General features: G+C 34.7%; 3 protein-coding genes across 5 annotated transcripts; 1 reads left to right on the plus strand and 2 right to left on the minus strand.

Annotated features, from left to right (window-relative positions):
• Window positions 1-219: 219 nt before the first annotated feature.
• On the plus strand, window positions 220-12839 carry Cpsf73 (cleavage and polyadenylation specificity factor 73). Its single transcript, XM_085197267.1, has 15 exons — window positions 220-470; window positions 717-780; window positions 1116-1213; window positions 1702-1830; window positions 2438-2615; window positions 3029-3118; window positions 3834-3984; window positions 4277-4452; window positions 9196-9325; window positions 9637-9812; window positions 10309-10449; window positions 10549-10657; window positions 11361-11683; window positions 12210-12332; window positions 12534-12839. Exons 1-15 carry the CDS (start codon window positions 397-399, stop codon window positions 12642-12644), a joined length of 2073 nt encoding a protein of 690 aa, XP_085053393.1. The 5' UTR covers window positions 220-396; the 3' UTR covers window positions 12645-12839.
• On the minus strand, window positions 4944-7894 carry LOC146532334 (delta(24)-sterol reductase-like). Of its 2 annotated transcripts, none has more exons than XM_085197268.1 (4): window positions 7745-7894; window positions 7149-7349; window positions 6486-6753; window positions 4944-6239 (listed from the first exon to the last, which is right to left on the minus strand). In XM_085197268.1, the coding sequence occupies exons 1-4, from the start codon at window positions 7751-7753 to the stop codon at window positions 5092-5094; spliced, it is 1626 nt and encodes a 541-aa protein (XP_085053394.1). In that variant the 5' UTR covers window positions 7754-7894; the 3' UTR covers window positions 4944-5091. The 2 variants fall into 2 exon arrangements, with proteins under 2 accessions (XP_085053394.1, XP_085053395.1); XM_085197269.1 differs by lacking the exon at window positions 7745-7894 and adding an exon at window positions 7583-7606.
• Window positions 12840-13729: 890 nt separating the features above from the next.
• On the minus strand, window positions 13730-26987 carry mrn (general transcription factor IIH subunit 4 marionette). 2 transcript variants are annotated; one of them, XM_085197271.1, is made up of 11 exons: window positions 26612-26987; window positions 26309-26413; window positions 25887-26018; window positions 25129-25314; window positions 22345-22417; window positions 22066-22173; window positions 21622-21705; window positions 20853-21121; window positions 20411-20525; window positions 20035-20175; window positions 13730-14149 (listed from the first exon to the last, which is right to left on the minus strand). In XM_085197271.1, the coding sequence occupies exons 1-11, from the start codon at window positions 26761-26763 to the stop codon at window positions 14003-14005; spliced, it is 1512 nt and encodes a 503-aa protein (XP_085053397.1). In that variant the 5' UTR covers window positions 26764-26987; the 3' UTR covers window positions 13730-14002. The 2 variants fall into 2 exon arrangements, with proteins under 2 accessions (XP_085053397.1, XP_085053396.1); XM_085197270.1 differs by having other exon boundaries at window positions 25887-26027; window positions 26612-26928.
• Between the last annotated feature and the right edge of the window lie 130 nt (window positions 26988-27117).

The following is a 27117-nucleotide window of genomic DNA, read 5'->3' on the forward strand; positions in this document are numbered from 1 at the left end:
TTTAGTAATAGATATGATATTTTATTAAATTTAGTTTTATTTCATTACTAAAATTATTTTAATTATTAATTAACATTTAAATAAGAAAAATGTCTTTTTAATTTAGGTATTTCATTACAATTATTATACCGTACCTACCGTACAGTATAATATAAGGAAATACTATATATTTATCAGTGGCATTTTTTTATCTTAGTTATAGTTTATCTATAGTTATAGTTTTTTTTTTATAGTAAGATAAGCAAAAGATAAGTAAACTAGTTAGTTGTCAAAACTAACTAACCTAAGTTGCAACCGGCTATATTGATAATTGCTTATTATTAGAAATTAGATATATTTGAATCTTAGAACAGTGTTTGTAATTATAAGTTAATTGTTTATAGACAAAAAATATAAATGACGACAAACCCGCGTAAAGGCACCGATCCGGTGCCTTTGGAGGAAAGTGATCAACTTACTATTCGTCCATTGTAAATATCAACAAATTTGTGTATTTATTTGTTTGATTATTAATAATATTTAGTCAAGTTTCGGGTACATTTAATAGTTTTTAAGAATTAACTTTATGATTAACTTTAAATAATTACTTATAATTTATTGTTTATAAGCGACAGGCAGTACTGCAACTTAGCAATGTTATTAAATGCCTATTATAAGACAGCAATAGTAAATTTTGAGTATTCATATTGTATTGAATAATGAATTAAAAATTTCAGAGGAGCTGGGCAAGAAGTAGGAAGATCATGCATCATGTTAGAATTCAAAGGAAAGAAAATAATGGTATGTTTTTAATAAAATTATATATTTCGTTAGATTATTTTATGAATATAAAGACTAAATTTCAAGAAGCCAAAGGATCTTTACCGTTTATTTGTATATTATGTAATAATTAATTTAATATTAACATTGGCCTGGTTAAATACTTAACCAGTTTCTTGTGTTATTCTCACTCTAAAGCAAGACAAATATTTAGAAATATATGAGAATGTAGCATGACTCGAAACTTGCACTTTGCATATTCACACACATTTCCTGCTATTTTTTATGTTTCTGAACATAAATAACTACTGTCGTAATAACTACTACTGTAACTAATAACTGCTACTTGCTTGTAGTTGGATTGTGGTATCCACCCTGGACTATCTGGAATGGATGCCTTACCATTTGTTGATTTGATAGAAGCAGATGAAGTAGATTTATTATTGATCTCACAGTAAGTATTACCTTAGTAATAATAAAAAATACTAAGAGATCCATGAATAGTGTGAGGCCGTTGTGGTCCAGGGGCACAAGTGACTGTAATGCGGCAGTTGTGGGTTTGATCCCCACTCGATGAAATTAAATATTTATCTAAATTTAGATTTCCATTTCTTTGCTCTACTAGATTTATAGTATTAGTATATATAATTCTACATAAGTTATAATAAATTAGATATGCCTCAGTAAGGGGAAATAGCTTAGTAATATACTGGTTCAAATCCTTTTTCATTAAATTTTTAATATCATTGCCATTATTAATACTATTGAAGTAATGTTTGCTTTGTCTATGCCTACAGGGATACAGGGAATGGTATAATGAATAAAAAGGGTCTATGCATATAGAGAATGAAAATAATTAAAATATAATAATTTGTAACTGGGAATTGAACCCACAATGTGTAACTGCCTCAAATTCCAGTTTTGATCAAGAATTTTTTTCAGCTTCCATTTGGATCACAGTGGAGCACTTCCTTGGTTTCTTACAAAGACATCCTTCAAGGGCAGGGTGTTTATGACACATGCTACTAAAGCTATCTATAGGTGGCTTGTATCTGATTATATTAAAGTTAGGTGAGTTTGTGTATGTTTTAAAAGTATTTCTTTTTAGCTTTACTCTCTATCTTGCACATAGCAGAATAGACTGAGGGAACCTGGGAACCTAGTTAACACTATGTTAACTAGTGAATTCACTACCTATCGCAATTAGAGTCACACGCTTATGACCCAGCACCACGACTAGCCTCTTAAAGATTCTTTGTATATAAATGAACAAAATTTGTGATTTTTTATGAAACTATAAATTAAAGTTTTTTTATATTTATGCATCTATGGTACTATGCATGTTATTTTTTAGTTATTTATTTATATTAAATGTAATAAAGTAAATCAATGTATAAATAAAAAATATTTATTACCCATTATCTCAAAACTTAATATAAAATATTAGTAATATTTTATATCTTATATAGAACAGTTTCACCCCAGTCGGTTTGTTTTGTTGGGCTAATCTCGGGAACTACTGGTTTGATTTGAAAAATTAATTTATGTTGGATGAGGGCAGTCGTGACGCAGATGCACAAGCGTGCAGCGTGCAACAAAAAGACACTGGAAGTAATGTAAAAGCTAGTACAATATATTATTTAACTCTTTTATTTTTTTATTTGTATATTTATTACAGCAACATATCAACAGAGCAAATGCTATACACTGAATCAGACCTGGAAGGTTCCATGGATCGTATAGAAACTATTAATTTTCATGAAGAGAAGGATGTGAGGGGTGTTAGATTTTGGGCGTACAACGCTGGACACGTGCTCGGGGCAGCCATGTTTATGATTGAAATTGCTGGGGTTAAGGTAATTTGGTGTTGTTTTTATACCTCTTTTACAATCTATATATATAAAATCGATAGGTCACTCACTCATCACGAAATCTCAGAAACTACAAGAGCTAGGAATCTCAAATTTCGCATAGGAGTTACTTATAGGACGTAGGTGCTCGCTGAGACGGGAATTTGCAATATTCGGCTTCTAAGGGGTTGTTTTTGGGGTCGAAAGTTTGTATGAAACTTCGTTACTACAAATGCTGGGAGTCTCAAATTTTGCATAGACGTCACTGACGTAGTCATGGAGACAGAAATTAATAATTACATAGTTCACGCGGGTGAAACCGCGAGCGGGCCGCTAGTTTAATATATTTTTAAAATATAAACATAAAATTTAATAATGATAATAAGTATATATAATAATTTACCTTATTTTTGTTAAAGGTATTATACACTGGTGATTTCTCTCGACAAGAAGACAGACATTTGATGGCGGCCGAGATACCTACAGTTCACCCTGACGTACTTATAACTGTAAGTAATTTGAAATTCACCTTTAAACATAGCAAATATAGACGGTAATTTTGTAGTTCTGCCGGTATAAACGCTGTGGCTGTAAATCGTTACTTTATGTATACTATGATGAATGCGGAAATCTAAATCTCGAAAATTCGCCAATTCATTAATATGAAGGTCATTGTAATTTTGAGTCAATATTATTGCCAAATATTCTACGAAAATTATATTATTTTGGCCTATATGTTTTCGGTTTTGACTTGAAATTGATCAATGCAATTCACAATTGATATAGATCAAAATGAATAAAGGGCCCCCTAGGCCCCCCAGTAGACCCCTGTGGGACTCCTTCACTGTTAGTAGCCAATTTACTTTTTGCTCAAATAACCCGAAACAAAGCCCATTCCAGGAGTAAGGTCTCCTTTACGGATTTCCGTGATAATTGGTCCAGCGCCGGTGGTTACGGGATGCGCAGGTCAAAACTGTTTCAAAACATAACAAAATAAACACAAGATGATTTACTGAAATATTATTTAATTATTATTTATAAATATTTTAATTCCTTTGCTCGGGCATCAAGGCACAAGCCCGGCGTTGAGTTTGGCTACTCAACAACGACAATGCTTCGAAAAATTTGGTTTAAACCGCGGAACTGTTGTTTTAACACTAGGTTCCCACTAGGTGTGGTATACAGCTAATTATTTTTTATTAACAATAATCTATACCTAAACAGGAATCCACATACGGAACACACATCCATGAAAAGAGGGAGGAGCGCGAGTCGCGCTTCACGGGGCTCGTGAGCGACATAGTGCTGCGTGGCGGACGCTGCCTCATACCGGTGTTCGCGCTGGGCAGGGCGCAGGAGCTGTTGCTTATACTGGGTGAGTGTTGTGCACTTTTCACATACACCTTGTATTTTCCGTGTTTAGTAAATATACTTGCCAGATAAATCACTTCATTCACTTGTTCTAATATCTTTCCATTTGCACTGATCTTGCATTCCTTTCTCTTTGTCTTATATGCAATAACGATTTTTAAATAGTAAATAGATTTATCTGTGTTTAAAGCTTAAAGTTGTGTATGTATTCTTTTAAAATGTATAAAATTCGCGGAAATCATAGATTAAACTATCATGAACAACTAACAGGTCATTTGATATTATGATTTTTACAGACGAATACTGGTCTCTACACCCGGAGCTACAAGACATACCCATATACTACGCGTCTTCTCTCGCCAAGAAATGCATGGCGGTCTACCAGACCTATGTGAATGCGATGAACGATCGCATTCGTAGACAGATTGCTGTTAACAATCCTTTTGTGTTCCGGCATATATCTAATTTGAAGGTATGTCACTTTTTACTTTATTATTTTTGTGGTTTTTCTTAATTTTTTTGTGTGTGTGTTTTTGCAGGACGAGGAGTGAAAGGTTGTGGTAATATAGCGGAGTAATTTATTTATTGGGTTCCCTGGACCTCTCCTATAGAAAAAATATTAGATAGTATCGGATTCTTTAATAAAATATGTTAGTACAAGTGTATAGCGAAGTACATATACGCCATATTTTAGTTAAATTATTATTATTATTGTATTGTTATTTTGCATTAGTGCAAATTTATTTTAAATTTATTTAAGAGTATAGTTGTAAGTTATTTCAAATAATACAGTTTGAGTTGAATACATCAGAACTAGACAAAAATATTGTGTGTTTTAAATTTCATAAGTAATATTTAACTAATATTATAAATGTGAATTTTTATATGGATGGATGTTTGATCCACTTTAATGCAAAAATTTCACAGAAATGTAGCTTAAACATTAGAATAACATATGAGCAATTTAATTAAGTAAAAAAAATATAATTTAGTTATAATAAAACAAGAAATTTTGCAGGTTAGATTGCTAGTTTTTATATTAGATTTATCATTAATTAGACAAAAGAAACAATTAATAATAAAAAATAAAATACTTTTTAATCATAAAATACTAACTACGTATTGCATTCTCTTCGCCAATCGCGAACACATCTATTTCTGGTTTTACCTTTTCATAAAGATGCGGGAAAGCGCCTTCAGCCTTATACTTCTTTCTCACCACCTCGTACAACGCCAAATCAAACATTTCCTCAAATTCTTCTCTATTCATGAATATATCCGCGTATAAAAATGAGTATCCACCGACGTCGCGAGTGAATTTTTCCATTTTTCTCATCGCATTCACTGGGTTATAAGGTTTCTTCTCTTTGACTTTTCCTGGGACTCCGTAGACTCCTAAATCGTTGTACATCGCATAATTAGTTCTTGGTATTAAATATTTTCCCTTTGGGCGTCTCAATTGACCAGATAATGGGCCGTGGTCTATAATCTTGCATGGATATACTAGGAGTGGAAACTTCTCGAACAGTTCGCTAGCTACTTCAATCTGTTGTTCCAATTCTTGGATAGGAAGAACAATGTCTTGGAATACTTGTTTTGTGAAAGTGTAAGCTCGTACTCCAGGGGTCGTAGTAAATTTGAGGAAGGCAGGTTTTGGGGGCAGCAGCCAGCCAAAAAAGAATCTAAATAAGGGATCGTTCCCAAATGATATCATGTCCTCTACTACCCAGAATATAGGTCTGTTGTGACGTAACAAGTAGTCCCTGAGCGGTATCAGTTCAATACTATCTCCTTTTTCTAAGAATGATTCTACATGTTTATAAAACCAGGGCTTGTACCATCTTGAACAGTGATTAACAGTTATTTTTCTGTCATAATCTGAGTATTCCCCTGTCATGACTACAGCCTTATCTTTACTAAATATAGTGCCTTCGATATAATCAGGATGCTCTTTAGGACTGGCTTCGTTAGCTCCAGAAAGTTCTCGAATCATATCACAATAGTTTTTTTGTCCATCAACAGGAATGTATTTAATTTTGATATATGGCTTAATTTTGACGATTTTTAACGTCATGGCGACTAAGAAACCAAGGCTGCCGTGAGACCAGGGCAAAGCTTGGTAGAGGTCAGCGTATTGGTTGTCTGCAGTAGCCGTGACAAGAGACCCGTCTCCTAGGACCACTTCGTAGCTGGTGATCGTCTCGTGATAGAGGCCGGCTTTGTGAGAATGTGTTGACATTCCAGTACCTAGAGCTAGTCCTGAAATTAGATTTTAATATTTTAATAAGCTTAATATCAATTTAGTAAAACATGTTTTAGAATTATTATACGAATAGCATATTTGTATATCCAAAAACAAAAGATATAAAAGGCTGTATTCCTGCTTTAACAAAAAGTTATACATTTTTCGAAAATAACACGGTGACCCATGTAGTTTATTTAGTAAATCGATCATATCTTTCTCCTTCAGTCTATTAGAATTAAAGTAAAAGATCTTCCACAAACCTCCCAAAGTGGCATCCACGAGTTCTATAGTGACAGCCAAAGAGTACCCTTTAGGTATCAAATACTCTGTTATATCACCGATGGTAGCCATGGGTTCCACCCTCACTGCCATAGCTTTTTCATCCAATTCTAAAATATCGTATAAAGGAATCTCGACCTTATGGTGTAGGTGCTTTTGGAAGAAAGTGGTAGAAAGTGACAGCCAATTAGGCCTTGATGTGCAAAGGAGTTTTCGTTTGTTTGCCGGTTGCTTGTTCCATTCTTGTACCTAAAATTGTTAATAAAGTAACTTTTTAAAATCTTTTTTATAATTTATACAATTATTGAGGCTGTTGCGCCGTCACTAGGATAATGAATTATATTTTCATTTCGCCTTTTCTAGCAAGATCCACGCCACTCAAAAGGCAATGTATAAAATTCGTGCGGAAAGTGAAGAAGGGAGTGTCGTTGTGTAGTAGACACTACAAGTTAACAAGTTTAATACTTTTTTTTAGTTTAAAAACAATCAGAAATATATTTTATTCATTCATTGAGGCGAGGCGTCGAGCAGGGGCACAAGCGTGTGTCTATAATGGGTGATGGTGGGAAACGGAAGTATCCTAATGGGAACGGAGTGCAAGTGCGGGATACAGCGTGAAGCTAAAACAATCATAACTAACTTACCTTATTCTGTATTTGCCTAACGGCAGAAGCATGCCTGTGAGGATCACTATTACGCTTCCTTATGAAAGCTCGTAAACGTAACATCAAAGTGAATATAAAGCTCGCCGGCAAACAAAAGGCGCACACGACAAACTCCCTGTGGTCTTCCAGCCATTGTATTATTTTATTTTTTATTGATGTTGGTATCATTGCTATTAGAAGCTAAAAAAAAAATATATATATTTTTAGTGACTGAAAATTAAATTATATTTGTAGAAAAAAAAATATAAGCACGTTTTTAAAGCTCGCTTATGAATTTTAATTAAGGAAGTTTATTGAGAATTTCAAATAAATTAAAAAATATTGTTAATAATTGGAATTTCAAAAAGTATTCGCGACAAATTCATTACATGGCTATTACATAAACTTTATATTAATTAAGTTCATAAACTTACTCTATTTGCTTAGAAAATTCGATATGATGTATTCAATTAAGTAATGTATATTGTATGAAATTGAAACTTATCAAAATGTTTTTTCTTTCTATTTGTTATAAAAAAAATAACACACTAACGAAAAAAATACTATGAATAACTAAATATCATTGTAATACTAACCTCAAACATTTTTACTTTAATCTATACACTTTGCCCTTGCCATTGAAACTAAACTAAATTTAATCAATTAATGAGAAAAGAATAATCATAAACGAACGTAAAGATACCGTATCTGGCAGCTGTGCTCTGTCCGCAATCACTGTTACCTACACAGATAATGTATCTTTTTTTTTATCGTGCAATAGGTATATGACTTTTAAAAAGTGTGTGGGTATATATTTATATAAATTTTATTAATAAAATAAATTTACGCCATATTTTTTTTTTATTTTATGCCCATTTTCATAGTTTTTTTTTAAGATGTGTAATGACTTTTACATAAGGCGGAACGTTGTAAATTGTAATGCCCAAAATATGATACTGTCCTTGACCTTGTATTTGTAGTAGTAATTACGAGGTTATTCCCCTTCGCTTATGTTTCTATGATCGCTTTTAAGTTAATTTAGGGTTCTGGCAGGGGATTAAAACTATACTAAGTGTTGGCAACGGATAAACGTCATTTCTAATATTGTTCCTAAGAAAATAAAAAATAATGAGCTTTATAATTTAACATTATTTTATATTATAATTTTCATTTTATTATTTTCTACAGAGGCCAGTCGTGGCGCAGGGGCTCAAAGTGTGTGTGTATGTGTGTGTGTGTGTAAATGCGACTGGTTGTGAGTGCGACCCCACTCGAGGAAATTAAATATTTATTTATATTTATATTTCCATTTCTTCGGTCTGGTGTCGTTAAGTAGTGGCTTTTGAAACTGCGTTTCGCATTAAATAATGCAGGGCCATGACGCCGATCCCTAACTCCTTCCTGGAATATGATAGCGGCTCTTAGAGACATTTTTACCCCAGGAACCTAACAGCACCTTCGGTGCCTCTACGGACTCAGTCCGCCCATCGAATTCTGAGGAGGGCACCCGGCAAAGTAACGCGGTTTAGACAACACAAATAAGGTGTACTCTACACGGCAGCTCTTGCCACGCTTAACGTAGACTTGTAACATCATCAATTTCACCTACCTGAATGCCGTCCACCACCATTTTGAGACTGCACAGCCGGCGTTGTAATTCCTGACTGAGATTGCCCGACCGAGCGACAGAGGCTACTTTCAACACCCTGGGTACAAAATAGAGCTTAATATTATGTTTTATGCCGGGGTCGCTGTGTTTATAAGGGAGGACTTGAGTTTCCCTCGTCTTGCCTTTTGAAGGTCAACTATCTTTCTCCATGTTGATTCGTACGATCGTGTCCGCTTCTACGTTTGCTTGTACAGATGCTATAGTCGTAACGCAGAAACAGAGATCGACTCAAGCAACAAGCAATCGAAGTGGAAGACGATACTATTTGGGTACCTTCAAAAAGTGGTCTATTTTTACCTTTAAGGCTGGCAATGTTCCTTTGGTGTTAAAAGAATCAATTAAAAAAATAATTGACGAAATTTAAATTACTAATTCCAGGGAATAGATCACTTCGAAGACATAGGTCCGTGTGTGATAATGGCGTCCCCGGGAATGATGCAGTCGGGTCTATCCAGGGAGCTCTTCGAGTCATGGTGCACGGATCCTAAGAATGGAGTTATTATAGCTGGTAAGATTAATAATAGATTGTTATTTTCCAAATATAGAGGTAGTATTAACAATATAGTATCAATTTATATTTTAGAACAAATTAATGACTGAGTGAATGGGTGGATAATATTTTAGAAAATAAAACAAAATTAAAGACATTTTTTTATGATTGAATAAATAAATATATAACAAAGTTAGTAGTGCATTCTTGACAGAGTGGTCGCGGTTACTTAGATGGCCCAATAGGTTGAGGTATGCAGACATGGCCGAGTTAATTATTGTAATCAGTCCCGGACCGCTCCCCTAGTAATGTCTAAATAATAATTACAGGTTATTGCGTAGAAGGCACCTTAGCCAAGACGATTCTATCTGAGCCCGAAGAAATAACCTCTATGTCGGGACAGAAGCTGCCACTCAAGATGTCGGTCGATTATATATCGTTTAGTGCTCACACCGATTATCAACAGACATCAGAATTTATTAATATATTGAAACCTCCTCATGTGGTGAGAATTTTGTGTATATCTTATTATTAATTATTAAACTGAGGCTGTCGTGATGCAATGGCACAGCATCTGATTGTGAACGCGATGCTTGTGGGTTCGATTCTCACTTGGGGAAATGATAATGTTTACATGATCGCTCTGATAACAAGATTAAGTATGGTGTTGAGTTTCTTTATTTAAAATGGAATATCTCGAAAAATTTATCAGTGTACTAGGAACAGAGTATCGTATCACTAGATTCCCTCTGCATACCCGGGATGCATACTATGTGTGGGATACAAAAGTGCTGAAAATAGAAGCTAAAAAAATTATAAAATCATGTGGGACATCATCTGACTCTAAAAGTGAAAGGGTGTAGGTTTAAATTTTTTTCAGAGAGGCGAAAGTCTTGATGAGAATGGAGTGTCCGTAATACTTGGTTCCCAGGTTTCCTCTCCTACATTGCTATGTGCGGGATACAAAGTGAAACTGTAATAAATTCTCCCAATGAGTGCAGGTGCTGGTGCACGGCGAGCAGAACGAGATGTCGCGGTTGAAGGCGGCGCTGCAGCGCGAGCACCGCGGCCGCCTCGCCATACACACGCCGCGCAACACGCAGCAGCTCGCTCTCTCCTTCCGTGGCGACAAGACCGCCAAGGTACCAACGAAATTATAAGGGTTTCGTTTTTTGCCATTTGACTGCGGAACCCTAAAAATATTGATATTTTTCACAATAATTGTTCCCGTTTGTGAACAGGTAATGGGCTCATTAGCAATGGAGGCGCCAGTGCCGGGAACACAGCTGCAGGGTATTCTTGTCAAGAGGAACTTTAATTATCACATATTGGCGCCGGAGGACCTTAACAGTAGGTATTGTTTAGATTAACTAGGTTTTGGATATTTGGAGAAAATATGCCATTTTTTGCGTCACGCTATATCCCGCACATAGCAGGGTAGGCAGAGGAAAGTACTACGATCGGAGTGTCCCAACACTAGGCTCTCAGGTCTAGTGTTGGGACACTCCGATCTTATTAAACCACTTTCGCTCCCCACTTTGCGTCGAATTCTGAATATATTGCGTGTTGAGAAGCGGAACCCAATATCGCGCTTTGTTTCGTTACTAGAGCGAGGAAAATTAAAAGAATCAGCGTCACGCTGTATCCCATATGCAGCAGGGTAGGCAAAGAGAACCTAGTGTTAAGACACTCTGTTCCCCACTTTTTGAATTTTTCGAGGCATTGCTATTTCGAATAGCTATTGTGAATAGCAATGCATCGAAAAATTCGGCGGAATACTCAATAGAGTGACGAAAGTCGCCGGGCTTTTGCCATGTTGCCAGAGCGAAGAAGTGAAAATATTAATAAATAATATTTAATTCCCTCGAGTGGGGATCGAACCCCTAATAATTGTGCCCCTGCGCCACGACGGCCTAACAATGAAAATATTAAATATTTCGTTTTCTCGAGTGGGAGTCAAACCCACAACCAGTCGCGTTTACAGTCGTACGCTTCTTCCCCACAATATGCTTTGTTTGGAAGCTATAAAAAAATCATAATATCTATCCAACAGAATACACAGAACTATCCCAATCGTCGGTCCGTCAGAGGGTTTCCCTCCATTTCTCGGGAACTATAGCCACACTCCGGCACGCCATACTTCGGATATGCGGCACCTCAATACCCTCACCTTCGGATACCAGGTGGAGGCTCTACAACTGCCTCGACCTGGTCGTAGAACTGCCGACCCTGACCCTGGAGTGGAGGGCCCAACCTGTGGCGGACATGTATGCGGACGCGGTGTTGGCGGCGTTGATCGCCGCGTCAGGGAGTGGTGGTAGTGCTAGTGGTGGTCTCGTGCCTGTTGCACCCAAATTGGATAGGATGCATTTTAAGGTCTGTTAAATTTAAAAACTTTAAAACGTGATAAGGATTTTTAAAATTAATATGATTCATTTTCAGGTTCGATTTTGTTTTTATTTGTGTTTGTAAGTTGAAAAGAATGGGCGTAATATATATTGTTATATATAATATTGTCTTTCTTTATTTATATGACAGGTTGTGAGTTTGATTCCAACTTGAGGAAATGAAATATTTAATATTTTTATTCGGCGTCGAGTTTTGTTACGAAACACATATTGCTTTCAAATTCGTTAAAAAGTGCGGAACGGAAGAGGCTTATTGGCGGCGATTATTGGTTTAAAACTGGGTTTCCTCTGCCTACCTTGCTGTGTGCGAGATATAGCGTGAAGCTAATTTTTGTTTTTTTATTTGTATGGTATGTTAGGCAAGCGGAGCAATGAGAGCGGAGTGTTAAGACACTATTTCATATAGTGGGTGTTGGGTAGCGTAACTAAACGCTGATTTTTTAAAATATTTTTTTTATTATATACATATTCTTAAACAGATATATATATTCCAGGAGTGTGTGATCGAGATGTTCCAAGAGATGTTCGGCGAGGATGCCGTACCCAAGATGTTCAAAGGCGACAAGTTGTATGTGGACGTGGCGGGGAAGAGGGCACATATCGATCTTAATTCTATGGTAAATAGATTTTTTTTTATACTATTGTTAGTATTGCTGCTATGTTAATTGAATACATATATGGTAATAACATTATAATCAAAATTGAGAAAAAGTTGAAAATAAAAATAGTTTTGTATTTTTTCTATAATAATCATAGTCATAGTCAATGTAATGTAATTTTTGATTGGCATACGAATAAAGAGTTGTTTACCATGTCAGGAGGCATCGTGCCCCGCGGACGCGCGCCTTGAGCGCACGGCGCAGGCGGCGCTGTCGCAGCTACACGCCGCGCTGGCGCCCGCGCGCGCGCCGCACCCGCCCACAGAGTAGGCGCAGCTACTCTCAATGTGCTACCAGCGGCTATGGATACACTACTACTTATATAGATAAGTTCAATGGATTTGTAAAAAACAAAAATACCAATTTTAAGGTCACGAACAGAGGTGAAGCAATATTAACATTTTATTAAATTCATTTTTGTAAACCTGATTTTTGGATTTATTAACCTCAATGAAATAAAATGTTGCTGGCTTTTGAAATATATTTTTTACAACCTTTATAGAGGTATTCGTCTAATGTAAAAAATATAATTTAATTTCATACAATTGTACATTTCATAAATTCATTAATTCAAAGTTCTTATATAAAAAAAATATTAAAACATTTTTTCTACATTTTTTTAAAAAAATAATATAAGAATTTATGACTGAAATTTAGATTCATTTAAAATTTATTAATTTAAAATACATGTTATGTCATTTTTTTCAATTTACTAACATTATATTTTCATTTAAAAAAAGGAACAATAAATTTAATCAATATAGAAATGCTTAATACATAATTGGTTACAAAAAAACATGTCAAAAAATTATGAAATCGTTTATTTCTTTAAAATAAAAAATTGTACATATTACTTTATTGTTTCATTTCTTTAATAACAGTTTTTATAAATTATACATAATTTTGTTACTAGAGAAAATTATATAAAAGTATACAATGATTCGAGGCCATAGTGGACCATTGTGACTGTAAACACTACGGTTGTAGATTCGATTTGCACTGACGGGAATAAAAATGCATAACACTTTTCCCGCTCTGATAACTTGAGGAACGGAAGTGTTTCATGGGAACGGAGTGACTCAACACTAGGTTTTTAGGTTCTCTCTGTCTAGTCTTAGTGTCATATACAGCATGAAACAAAATAAATATTTCCTTCAATTAAGATAACAAGATTAATTTTAAAGTTCACATTGTTTTATTTTAAAACAATTAATACTTCAGTTTTCAATAAATCGATTGATTTCTCGGTATATGGCGTTTCGAGCGTGCCAGTTGAGCACAATTCATTTCGCCAATGTCACGTTGTATGGAAAACACACGAAGGAAATTGACCGGTAATTTCAATAAATCTATAACTTCTTGAACTTTTGACATTTACAAATGCAATCCGGGCTATAATACATCTATAGTAGCGGTGCAGTCCCATTGACAAGTTAATTCACTTCTCTTCCAAAACTTTACATCATCACCATCTTATCATCATCATACATACCCAGAAGTAGGCGTTACTTCAATTCTGCGGCTTTGTGGCTTCCAAACATCTTTTCCCCTATACACACTATAGTTCCATAAAACAGTAATCACATCAATTCATGTTCACTACGGGCACGTCGCACACCACTACGACACTAGTTCTGCGGCCTGGCGTGCCTCTTCCAGAACTTGCGCACGTCGTCGTGCGAGGCGCGCGTGAGCACGAGAGTGCGCGCGCGCTCGCTGGCCCACGTCACGTACCCGGCGCGCGACGCGTACTCGCGCAGCACCGAGTACTCCGCCTGCGAGACGTCATATATAGAGAGCATGTATGTCTGTCTGTGGAGGTAATTAATGTGTGTCGCTCTCTCTTTTTGTGTGTAATATAAATGAAAGCATGTATGATTATGTAAATGTCAATAACGACATTAGTGTTTTGTCTGTGTAAAGGGGAGGTTGTGTGTACTAATATAAGTCAGTGTGTAGACTTGTACACGAATGTAGCGTAATGTGTATTATATATATTATATATACATAAAGCGATACAGATACAGCTGAGTACGAAGGCGGCGGTGGAACGGCGGAACTCAACGCAGCATTGTCTCTTACCAAATCGAGGAAATGAACATACCTAATTCATTATCATTTTTTTTTTTTCGCTTCTGGCAACCCCGGTGCTAACAGCTGATTCCGACTGAGAATTTTAATTTAATTTAATTTAATTCAATTTGAAGCCCATTTCCACAATAATTGCTAAATTTAATAAGCAAATAGTGTTACTTACGTAATTATAATAGTTTCTATGTTTTAAATAGATTTTATTGTGAATTGTAAAGTGTTCTTTGTGTAAGTGACTGGTAGTGTACCGGCATAATATTTAAGTATATTTTACTGTAAGTACGCGTTTTTATCATTGTTTTTAATTATTAGGTACTATAGAAACCATATAACGTTGATTTAATTGTGGTTTACTTGCGTAAATTAGTAGTTAAAGCTTAGTTTTCCGTCGTGCATAAACTACCCGTTATTTGCATATAATCCAAATCCTTAACGTTACTCGAAAAATCCTTTATTCAAAATGATGACTCGCAGAGCATTATCTCGTCAGGAGGAGTCCAAACTCCAACTGACTTTACAAGAATTAAAAAACACTAAGGATTTGTGTGCCCAATTATAGTGTGAAAGGCAAGATAATGAAGTAGAACTTTTACAGTTATTAGACAATAACACTAGGCTTAAGAAAGAAATGACTGCTATACACATAGAATTAACAACAATTGTAAAGGAACGGGATACTCTCAAAGATTTAGTAGATAAGTTTGACCGGTGCAGCGATGAATATGAGCAGGCCCTTACTAGGATAACAACCTTGGAGCAGGAGCTGCAAGAGGCTCACACACTCATCAATAAGCTACAGGAGGATGCTCAGAATGCTACCGTGTTACATAATATTAGCTTGTATAATGAGTTAGTTGAGAGTGCCCCGCAGTTGGTTTCTCCTGCGTTGGACAGACATAGTCACTCAATTATTGATCTCACCAAGGATGACACATCGTTATTCAATCTTAAAAAAGGATCAAGTCTGCCTCACTGCAGTAGAAACAAACTAAAAAAATACATAAAAATCAATAAGTTTATTGTCAAAACTAAAAAATTAATAAAACAACATAGTTATATGTCCAAGTGTGCAAAATTAAGTAAGGAGAAATTGGAACTATATGATGATTTAGAAATGTGCACAAAAAAACTAGATAAGTGTAGGTTAAATTATGAAGCTGACACACAAGCACTACAAAGTGAAATTAATTATTTAAAAGACTCCCTTGATATACTTAATAAAAAGTATGTCAATTCATTGAACGAAATACAAGAGTATTCCAAGGCGATGGACAATCTTATTACACTGTCCACAAATAACACTGAACGTTTTGATTCTTTAATCAACAATCACTCTTGTGATTGTGCCCGCTCATCACAGCAATCGCCTGCAAGTACTCCGGTGTGTGTCCCCTTGACCAACCCCTTGTGTGACAGCCATAATAATAGTAGTAGTAGGTTCAGGTCACAGCAGTCATTTCGTGCATCAATTCATGAACCTAGTTCATCAGTTAATGCACAAAACATAGTTTTATTTAGTGATGATATTGGAAGGAATATGGGTTCAATTTTGAATTCTTGTTTACCGGGACAGTCAGCTGTTAGTTTTTGTTATCCGTCAGAATCCTTTGAAGTTCTCATGCAGAGAAGTTTAAGTTATAAATTTAATAAGTGTGACAAACTTGTTATATTATCAAGTAATAGGGGAAATTTAAACAAAAAACAGTTAAATGACTATTGTGAGTCATTATTAAACTTAGATATAAGTAAAATAATTTTGTTTACATTTCCTTATTGTAAAAGTCAGCCAGAAGCGGAAAATAATTACAGATTTAAGCTAAACTCTACTCTGCACACCATAAGCACATATAATGACAAATTACATTTAATTGACACTAACAAAATAGTTAGTAAAACTTTATTTTTGACTCAAAGTAAATATTACTTTGGTCATAGGTTTAAGAGACAGATAGCTTCTGTGCTATCCTATTATTTTGACTTATCAGCCAAGAACTTGGCTACTACTTCAACTGCTTCTATTGAGCAGACTGACATTCCAATTTATTCTGACATTATGTCTAATAATTTACATTCTGTTGACATTTCTCAACATTTAAATTAATTTCTCAGACAACAGAGGTAGCAACCTCTAGCTCTAATTTATTATTAAATGACCCTTTGATCCAGCTAGCTTTACAATTAAATTACAATGATAACGCACACTGCACATCACAATATCCATGCAAAAATAATAATAAAAATGTTAAGTCTATTAGATTAGTTTATCAGAACATCCGTTGCTTGACGGGGGGCAAGCAGCTAGAGCTGGAATTATTCATGAACTCGGAGGAAATTAGTATTATGTGTATTACTGAACATTGGTTAAAGGTGAACCAGCTCATGTTTAATTTCAGAAACCACCGGGTAGGAAGCTCATTCTGCAGAATCAACACAATACACGGGGGGTCGCTTATTATATTAAACAAGAACCTTAAGTTCAAGGAACGGAAAGATATTGTGTCCCTTTCTGTAGAATGTTCTATCGAATTAGCGTGTGTTCAACTAGAGCAATTCATTGTTATATGTGTATACAGACCTCCCTCCGCCAATTTAAAATTATTTTTAGAAGTAATGGATGAGGCCTTAAGCAAACTTACCAAGTCGGGTAAGCCTTTGTTAGTGTGTGGGGACTTTAATGTTAATATTTTGGAAAGTTTAAGTCCCACCATAAATTTATTAAGTCTTTTTAAGTCACACAATTTACTTAATTTATTTATGGAGCCAACCAGAATAACTCCTACGACTAGTACTTGTATAGATAACATATTTACTGACATTATTCCATGCTACAAAAGCATTATTAATAAATTGGATTCTGACCACTCTGGTCAGCTAGTAGAATTCTCTAGTAAGAAAAAACAGGTGGCTAAGAGAAAAATTGCTTTTGTACCTGTCACAGCTAGTCGTTTGGAACGTATGAGAGTTAGTTTACTAACTAATTTACTAGTTTTAGATATAACTTTACCTTCTAATTCTTTGTACAATTCTTTTTTTTACTCTTTTATTAATAAATTTCATTCAATATTTACTCCCAAAGAGATTACAATTACCGATAGTCCTATCTTTGGTGACTGGGCCACAGCAGGTATTTATAAGAGTAGGGAGACGCTGTATATGTTATATTATGAAAAACAGTTTAATAGTGGTGAAGAGTTTAAAGAGTACTTAAAATCTTACTCTAAAATTTTCAAAAGTGTTTGCAAAATTGCAAAATCTTTATTTATTAAAACAAAAATCAGAAATAGTAATAATAAAATTGAAGCCACTTGGAAGGTTGTTAATGCCGAGACTGGGAGAACTAGAGTGAAAGATTCTAATTTTAAACTTAGTATTGACGGTCACATTGTTGATTCCGATTTGGAAGTGGCCATTGCATTTGAAAAGTTTTTCTCTACTTTCCCAGTCAGTCTAACAAACGATTTAGGTTCTTCTACCACTATTGCAGAATCGTTAATTAAAGACATTCCCGAATTTTATAATGGTTTCGTTTTCCGTCATGTAAATTATTCAGACATTAGTGTAGCTTTCAAATCAATTAGTATGAAAAAGACAGCCGACTTGTGGGGTGTCTCAGTTAATATCATAAATTCTTTAATTGATATTTTGATTCCTGATTTAGTTACAATTTTTAATAGATGTATTGATTGTGGAGTGTTTCCTGATTTGATGAAATATAGTAAAATAACTCCATTGTTTAAATCAGGTAGTACGCAAGACCCTACAAATTTCAGACCGATTTCAGTACTACCTACGTTTAGTAAAATTTTTGAAAAGCTGATACTCAGTCAGCTTCTTACTTATTTTAATAAAAATAAATTACTGCACACAGGTCAATTTGGTTTCACTCGTGGAAGGTCAACATCTGATGCTGGGGTCAAATTATTAGAGAGTGTATTCGCGGCTTGGGAGGAGTCACGTGATGCCTTTGGGGTGTTTTGTGACTTGTCCAAAGCCTTTGACTGTGTGCAGCATAAAACTCTTATCAGGAAGCTACACCACTATGGTATAAGAGGCATTGCTTTGGATCTTCTCACTTTTTATTTAAGTGATAGGATTCAAAAAGTAAATGTCAACGGGAAACTATCACACGGGTCACCTGTAGCATTGGGGGTGCCACAAGGCTCTATTCTGGGTCCGTTTTTGTTCCTTTTGTACATCAATGACTTACCTCACCTTATGAGAGATATCTGTGAAATAGTGTTGTTTGCAGATGATACATCTTTAGTTTTTAAGGTTAATAGACGGCAATTGGAAATTGACGATGTAAACAATGCTCTTTCTAGGATATTACACTGGTTTAGTGTCAATAACTTGCTTTTAAATAGTAGTAAAACTAAATGTATCAGGTTCTTTACTAAGAATGTGCAACAAGTAGAAACCAGGGTTTTGATGAACAATGAGGAACTTAAAGTAGTTAATGAAACTGTTTTCTTAGGTATAACATTAGATGCTAAGTTACAATGGGGTCCGCATATAGAAACTTTATCTGGTAGACTTAGTTCGGCAGCGTATGCTGTCCGTAAGATTCGTCAACTGACCGATGTTGACACCGCGCGTTTAGTATACTTCAGCTATTTTCATAGCATTATGTCTTACGGCATATTACTTTGGGGCAGTGCCGCTGACATAGATACCATTTTTGTGCTCTAAAAACGGGCTGTCCGAGCAGTCTATAAAATGGGTCCACGGGAGTCACTAAGAAATAAATTCAAAGACTTTAACATCCTCACACTACACTCCCAATATATTTACGATAACTTAGTATATGTGCATAAAAATATTAATAAATTTAATAAAAACAGTGACCTCCATCAACATAATTTAAGAAATAAAAATAAGCTTGCTGTGCCCTTCTCTAGGCTCCATAAAGTATCTCACTCATTCGTAGGTCAAAGTATACACTTTTATAACAAACTTCCAAACGACATGGTTAATTTATCACTGAACAAATTTAAAAAAGTGGTAAAGCACAGGCTCTGCCAAAAAGCATATTACTCTGTTAAAGATTATGTTCGCGATAAAGATGTTTGGAAATGAGTTGCTCTATTTCTAAGTTAAAATTGTTAATTGTAATTTGTAACAAATGTTGGCATTTAAAAAGAGTGGCCATGAGTTTCTTTGCCTGTATCTTCTCATGAGCTCAACCATTTGAACGGGCTTTTTTCAAGTCAAAATTGCACATTTTTTTTTGTTATTTTTAATTTGCATTTTTTTTTCTACTTTATGACATGTCCAAGTAAATGTTAAGCATTTTTATGGAATAAAGATATTTTGACTTTGACTTTGACTTTGATTATCAATCACATCAAGTGATGTTTGAAGTCACAATCTTTTATTTTACATATTATTTTTTGCATTTCTATTACTTAAAATTACAGTCAAAAGCTTCATGATTCCTCTATATAATTGCAGAGAGAATTCTTTTTGAACATGCACTTTAATTGTCATTATCTTTTTATCTAACTAAATATTTAATTAATTTCAAGTAGGATATGTGTCTGTGTGTACATATACATATATTTATACGTACCTGAGATAAAAACTGATTATATATAATCCCCTCTGTGTATGTGAACCTGTTACGTTCACTTTCCCATAACTGTATCTGATCCACAACCGTCGGGGGAAGAACTGATCGGGATATAATACCGCCTGTTTCGGATTTCAGCATCTATAAACATAATTATTTAAAAAATATTTGTTTACTTTTAATATTATATTGGTTATTTAACCATAAACATATAGCTCTGGTAGACGAAACGCAGCGTTGAGTGCCGCCACTCAACACTCAAAAAATAAATGGTGCGTGGGGACCCAAATGTCTCAACACATCCTCCCTCTGCCTATCCTGATATGCGTGAAAAAAAGTGTGAAGCTGCAAATAATATTATATTATAAATATATACCTGCGGGTGCGCATGTTGCTCCAGATACTTGACTATCTGTTGCGCGGAGATGCCGCCTCTTAACGCCGCGCGCACCGACTCACGGGTCAGTACACCCACCACCACGTTTGGAAACCTGGGACAAACAGTCAATAAGCCGTTATTTAGACAATAAGCCGGAATTGCGCAAAAAAAAAATTACTAGTTAATTGAAATAATTGCAAATTTGTTTTAATTGAAAAATATCAAATTATTATTTACTTATAAGATATTTATATTATAATCTACTAAGATATCTATATTATATTATAATTTTTTCGCAATATTTCTAACAAAATTCAATAAAATAAATATTCTTCCTATTCAAATTATAAATGTTCATGGCAAACAAATTATTATTACTATTTCCAATACAAATAACAAATTAATAAAACTAAATCTTAAAAAAAGCCAAAAAAATTACCTATAAATAAGCTCAGTGAACAATCCCAGCAGCGCCACTTGCAAGCTACTTTGCGTATACGCGTATACTCTATAATTAGTTTCCACAACTATATAACCAGTGCCTGAGGTCCCAGAGATCGCCTGACTCGAAGTCCCCTGGCCTGAGGTCCCTGATACCACTGGGCCTGTTGTCGGGGCCCCTAATACGGGTTGGAGGGGGCCTGAATCGTCTCGTACTCGAGCCATGTGGAGCGCAAGACTAGTGGGGTAGAAACGACCAGCTTTACGCTGTGGAAAGAAAAGAAATATATTTTTATATTTTTAAATCGCTAATCTCAGGAACTATTGTTATTTTTTTATTAATTATTGTAGTTCAATGGGAACATATGGGTTAGTAGTCAAAGAGCTTAGACAGTTAACGACAGGCGTGGGCGCAAATTTCTGTATATTTTCTCAAAAAAGCAGAATATAATATCCTTTCAAAAATTATACACAATGTGTTCCTTAATAATGTTTATATGAAATTTAATAACATTAGAACATTGTTAGAAATTTAGTTTATTTTACATATATATTTTTATTTTTTTAAATTAAATGTTGAAGTACGTAAAAAAAATTTTTAAATGTACATACAAATAATTTAAAAAAATTATAAAAATCTTCCAACATAAATGGTAACAACGGGTTCGAATCACACTCTGTACCGTAAATCAACATTTTAATACATTTTCTAAATATTAAGCATTTTCTTTTACATTATTAGACTAGTATATTATATAAAAAATTACCTTTCTCTGATAAACAAGTCCAAATTCCCTCAAATGTTGCAAAAACACTAACATGTTATTACTCATGCCCTCTGTACTGTAATCCTGGAATAGAAAATAAAAAATATTATAAGAATATAGAGAAAAACACTTTTACATAAATGTTTTATTCACATACATTTTATGAATAAATAGAAAGGTGATACTTAATATTATTAAGCTGAAGAATTTGTTTGGTTACCCATACCCTAATCTCAGGAAGTACTTGTTCCAATTGAAATAAAATATTTTTGTGTTGGCTATGATGGACCATTTATTGAGGAAGGCTATATTACATATATAGCCATATACATTTATGGCGTGCTATTGGAGAGGCCTATGTCCAGCAGTGGACGAGGACAGGCTGATGATGATGATGATGATGATGATATTACATAAGTGTTGAAAATTAGTAAAAAATTATACCTTTCCAAGTGTACTAAAACTAAGTTGATACAAAAATGCAAGGCACTCCGCTGCACTCAGACTGCGTTTCTCCGCCGTATGCAGGTAATGCTGGAGGAACAGCCACACCTGGATTTTTATTAAAAAAAAAAAAATTGGAGTAATATCATATGAAAAATAAATAAAAAGACAAGAGTGTGAAGAGAATTTGTTCTCCACACACCACATAATTTTCAATATATTTTGTGTTGAATTGCGGAACTAAAAGCCGTTTTTACTAATACTTGAATATATATTCACCTGTTTAGGAGTGCTAAGAAGTAAAAATTGAAAGCCTGCTCTCGTTATCACTGCAGAACCATCTTCTGCATCCCTGTAATTGACAAAAATTTCAAAAAGAAAAAAAAAGAGTAAAACTCAAGAGTTTAAAGCTTGTTTAACAATTAAAAAATCAATATATTCATAATAATGAATACATAATAATAATAATAACAATTCGTTGCTATTCGTTATGCTAGTAATTGGAAATGTCCCGGGCTAGATGGGTTGCATAATTTCTGGCTGAAGTGGTTTCGCAGTTCACATTCCGTTTTCGTAACACAATTCCAGGATGCCCTTGACTCTGGATCATCAACCAACATTTCTGACAACAGGTGTGACATTCCTGTCATACAAATCCGGATGTACCACGGAGCCTAAAAACTATCGCCCAATAACATGCTTACCTACCATCTATAAGCTCCTTACATCTATTCTGAATAAAAAAATCACAGGACATATTGTTCGTAACAAAATTTTGGCACCGACTCAGAATGGATGTAAGGCTGGTGGCCGTGGTACAAAGGAACTTCTTCTCATTGACACAACTATAAGCCAACAGGTAAGGCGGAACAGGAAAAATCTCACTACTGCTTGGATAGACTATAAGAAGGCATATGATTCAGTGCCACATACTTGGCTCTTGAAGGTCTTGGAGTTATATAAGATTGATATTACTTTGAGATCATTTTTGGAGGCTTGTATGGGACAATGGGTCACTGTCCTTCGTCATCTAGGGGAGTGTGATATTCCTGCAACGTCTGAACCGATAAGGATAAAGAGGGGTATATTTCAGGGTGACAGTCTGAGTCCTTTATGGTTTTGCCTAGCTCTGAATCCTCTTAGCACTTTGTTAGAGGATTCAGGTTTAGGCTTTCGTCTTCGCCGGGGGGGTAAGGTCATATCTCACTTGCTGTACATGGATGATCTGAAATTATTTGCGTCAAAACGTTCTGATCTTATGCGGCTACTAAAGGTAACTCAAACCTTTAGTAGTGATATAGGAATGGAATTTGGCGTCAATAAATGTGCTAGCATGCATGTAGTGCGGGGGAGTGTGATCAGATCTGATAATATTTGCATTTCAGATTCTGTTTCCTTCAGAACTCTTGGTGAAGGTGAGACTTATAAATATCTTGGAATGTCTGAAGCATTGGGTATTGATGAGCGGAGCATAAAGCAATTGGTGAAGGAGCGTTTCTTTAGCCGCCTGAAAAAAGTGCTTGGCAGCCTTTTATCTGGTGGCAACAAGGTGCGTGCTTTCAACGGTTGGGTTATGCCGCTTTTAGCCTATACTTTTGGTATTGTAAGATGGACACAGACTGAGTTAGACTCCGTAGATCGCCAAATACGTAAATTGTTGACGACATACCGAATGCACCATCCGCGTTCGTCTGTAATGAGACTGTATATCCCGCGTAAGTGTGGAGGTCGTGGCTTTTTGAATGTCAAGAACCTCCATAACCACGAGGTATGCAGTCTTAGAGAATATTTTCTCAAGATTGACGTGGATATGCACAAGGATGTGGTAACAGTTGACAAAGGCCTTACTCCTCTTTCCTTGGGCAAAGAGAACTGGCGTCGGCCTGTATTACTTACTACTTCTGATCGCATGGCTGTATGGAAGAGCAAGGAGCTGCATGGTAGATTCCATAGAGCCCTAGTGGGCCAGGACGTGGATACTGTTTCATCATTATCTTGGTTACAGTTCGGGGATCTTTTCGGAGAAACTGAAGGTTTTGTCTGTGCAATTATGGACGAAGTTATCAAGACACGGAACTACCAGAGACATATTATGAAAGATGGCACTATCGACATCTGCCGGGCGTGTCATCGACCTGGGGAGTCCCTCAGACATATTGTCTCTGGTTGTTCTCATCTTGCTAATGGCGAGTATTTGCATAGACACAATCAAGTAGCCAAGATAATACACCAGCAACTTGCTCTTCAATATGGCCTTGTAGAATTGGAGGTGCCTTACTACAGGTACAATCCCATGTCTGTTCTTGAAAATAGCTGTGCTTTGCTCTACTGGGATCGGTCTATTATTACTGACAGGTATATTGTTGCCAATAGACCTGATATAGTACTAGTAGACCGAGCGGCGCGCCGCGCAGTGATTGTTGACGTTACTATCCCACATGATGAAAATCTCGTGAAGGCCGAAAAAGAAAAACAATCTAAATATTTGGACCTAGCCCATGAGATTACCGCCATGTGGGATGTCAATGCGACTATCATTGTGCCGATAGTGGTTTCGGTTAACGGTTTAATAGCGAAAAGCCTCGACCAACACCTTAAGAGGCTATCGCTTAGCTGTTGGATCAAGAACCGGATACAGAAGGCAGTAATACTTGAGACGGCACGTATTGTGCGGAGGTTCCTCTTTCTGGAGCCCTAGCCACCGATGGCTTGGACCCTTGTCCCGCCCTCGGAAGTGTGGTTTTTTATATTTTTAAATGTATCTTTTTTATAATAATTTATATTTAAAAATGTAAAATTGATTCGCTTATTTAATAAAAGTATATTCTGTATAATAACAATTTATATTTAAGAATGTATAATTTATTTCTCTTATGTAATAAAAGTAATACATACTATTAATAAAGTATCATCATCTTCTTAGGCTTTATTTTAAAGTAAAAATAACAATAAAAGAATGAAGGAATTTTTTTTCATTATTAATAATTAACATATATTTAAAGAAAAAATATCTGTTACAATTTAATTATAAATTATTAAACACTCCAAGAAAAAACAGCTTACCTAGTCATTAGTCCAGCGTGTAACAAGATTCTAACTGCGTCTGCACTAATACCCTCAGTTTGTGCTGATCCCACCATATAGTGCAGCACGCATTCCCATCTCTCTAAAGCATATGCATCTAAAAATGCCACATCTCGTGCTTTACCGTCTGGTTCTAGTGATGATGACAGGCTCCAAGGACGGCCACTGGAATATTTAAAATATTTTTGTAGAATGGAATTTGTTGAATGAAAGAACAAAATTAAGTGTTATGCCCTACTTAGAAAAGAAAAGTTTTGATTTAGAAAACATAAAAAACTTTAATGTAGTTGAATTTGAACCCTTGTCTCTTAGAAACTGTTTAAGCACTCTGATCACTAAGCCATATATATGTATTAAGATATATTCAAATTCTTATATGCTTGTTATAAATTGTTTATGTTGTCATCATCTCTGTAGAGAGATGGTTGAGTATTTATGTTTTTAAATGAGTTTTCCTCTTTAAGTATGTTTCTTTCATTCCTTAAGTCAAGAATAGCACTTTAAAAATGTCAAAAACTTGTTAGATAGTGCAAAATGTAAAAAAAATTAGGTTACCAAATTTACATTTAGAGATACACTTCATTTTCAGATGAAAATGTTTTAGACATAATGAAAATCATAGTCTTAATATTATGTTCTATCTGCCTATACAGTCAGATATACAAGAAATTAAACTATTGTACCTATTAGAATCAAAAACCATAGCAAAATTAATATTATAGTTTTTAGAAACTTACCCTCCAAGTAATGCAACTTTCAAATTCTTCTTAAATGATTGTGAAAGGATCCATCCTGGCAAACCGCCTGGTATTGGTGCTTCTTGCCACACTGATAATTCTGAGAGTGCTTCACATGCTTTACTTTGTTCTCTAAAAAAACTTTTTTTTAGTTTTCACATATTGCCTATTTTTAGAGACTATATATTGAGTGGTAAATAATAATGAAGCATAAAAAATATTGTTTATATCTTTGGTAAAGATTTTATATCATTATCAAAAATAATTGAGTGTTCAGTAATTCTAATTATTCCTAAAAATTTGAATAAAAATTATTATAAATAAAAATATACACTACATTGCACTTGTATTACTTGCTTTTATTATTATATAATAATATATTACGTACTAAAAACAGCAAATTAAGACATAAATTTACATACTTAGCATGAGTTTGTGTGACCCATGATGCAACCACCGCCTGTGGGACTGGTTGCTCTACGAAGAGGAGGCGTATTACAAAGTGTCTGGCTAAGTCTGGAAGTTCTCTGCCAACAAAAATCAAATATTTACTGTAGTTAAAAAAAAAACGCGTTACTAGCTTGATTAAAGTAACAAATATACTTGGTTTATCTATACATAGATGTAAATATAACGATCAAAAATTACAAATTGTAATGTTGTAACCTATATAAGTGAAGGAAACCTTATAATAAACATAAACCATTGCTAACATTATTATTTACCGATAGACTGCTAGACATATTGTAGGATAATTATACACAGTTTGTAAAAAATGAGGCGAACGACTTTTTAAATATTCGTGTAAATCTTTACACTGGAGTGTTGGGGATGGATTTAAATTTAGTGACGATTTTGATTTGGAAGATTCTGACATATTTGAAAGATTTTGAACTTATTAATAAAAAAAATATAAAAACTATTTTTTTACAAAGCTTTTAAATAATAAAAATATACATATTAAGTTTAAATGTTAAGAGATAAACAGAAACACCGCTTTGTGGGATTAATAAATATATACACCAGATGTAGTGACAATGACATTTAAGTTTTGACAATTATTGTTCTCTTATGTATTTTAAAATATAGATACAAAATAAACGTGTTTCTTATTATATATTTTGATTTTTATATTGGTAAGGTATCGTAAATAACTAGGATCTATACAGGCTTTATTTGTTTTTATTAATTGTTCATTTATGTAGGAATTAATTATTTGAAATAGAAGACT

This window comes from Heliconius melpomene, chromosome 14, assembly GCF_056956725.1.
Source record: "Heliconius melpomene rosina isolate 202511_hmr_F chromosome 14, ASM5695672v1, whole genome shotgun sequence".
Classification (NCBI taxonomy): domain Eukaryota; kingdom Metazoa; phylum Arthropoda; class Insecta; order Lepidoptera; family Nymphalidae; genus Heliconius; species Heliconius melpomene.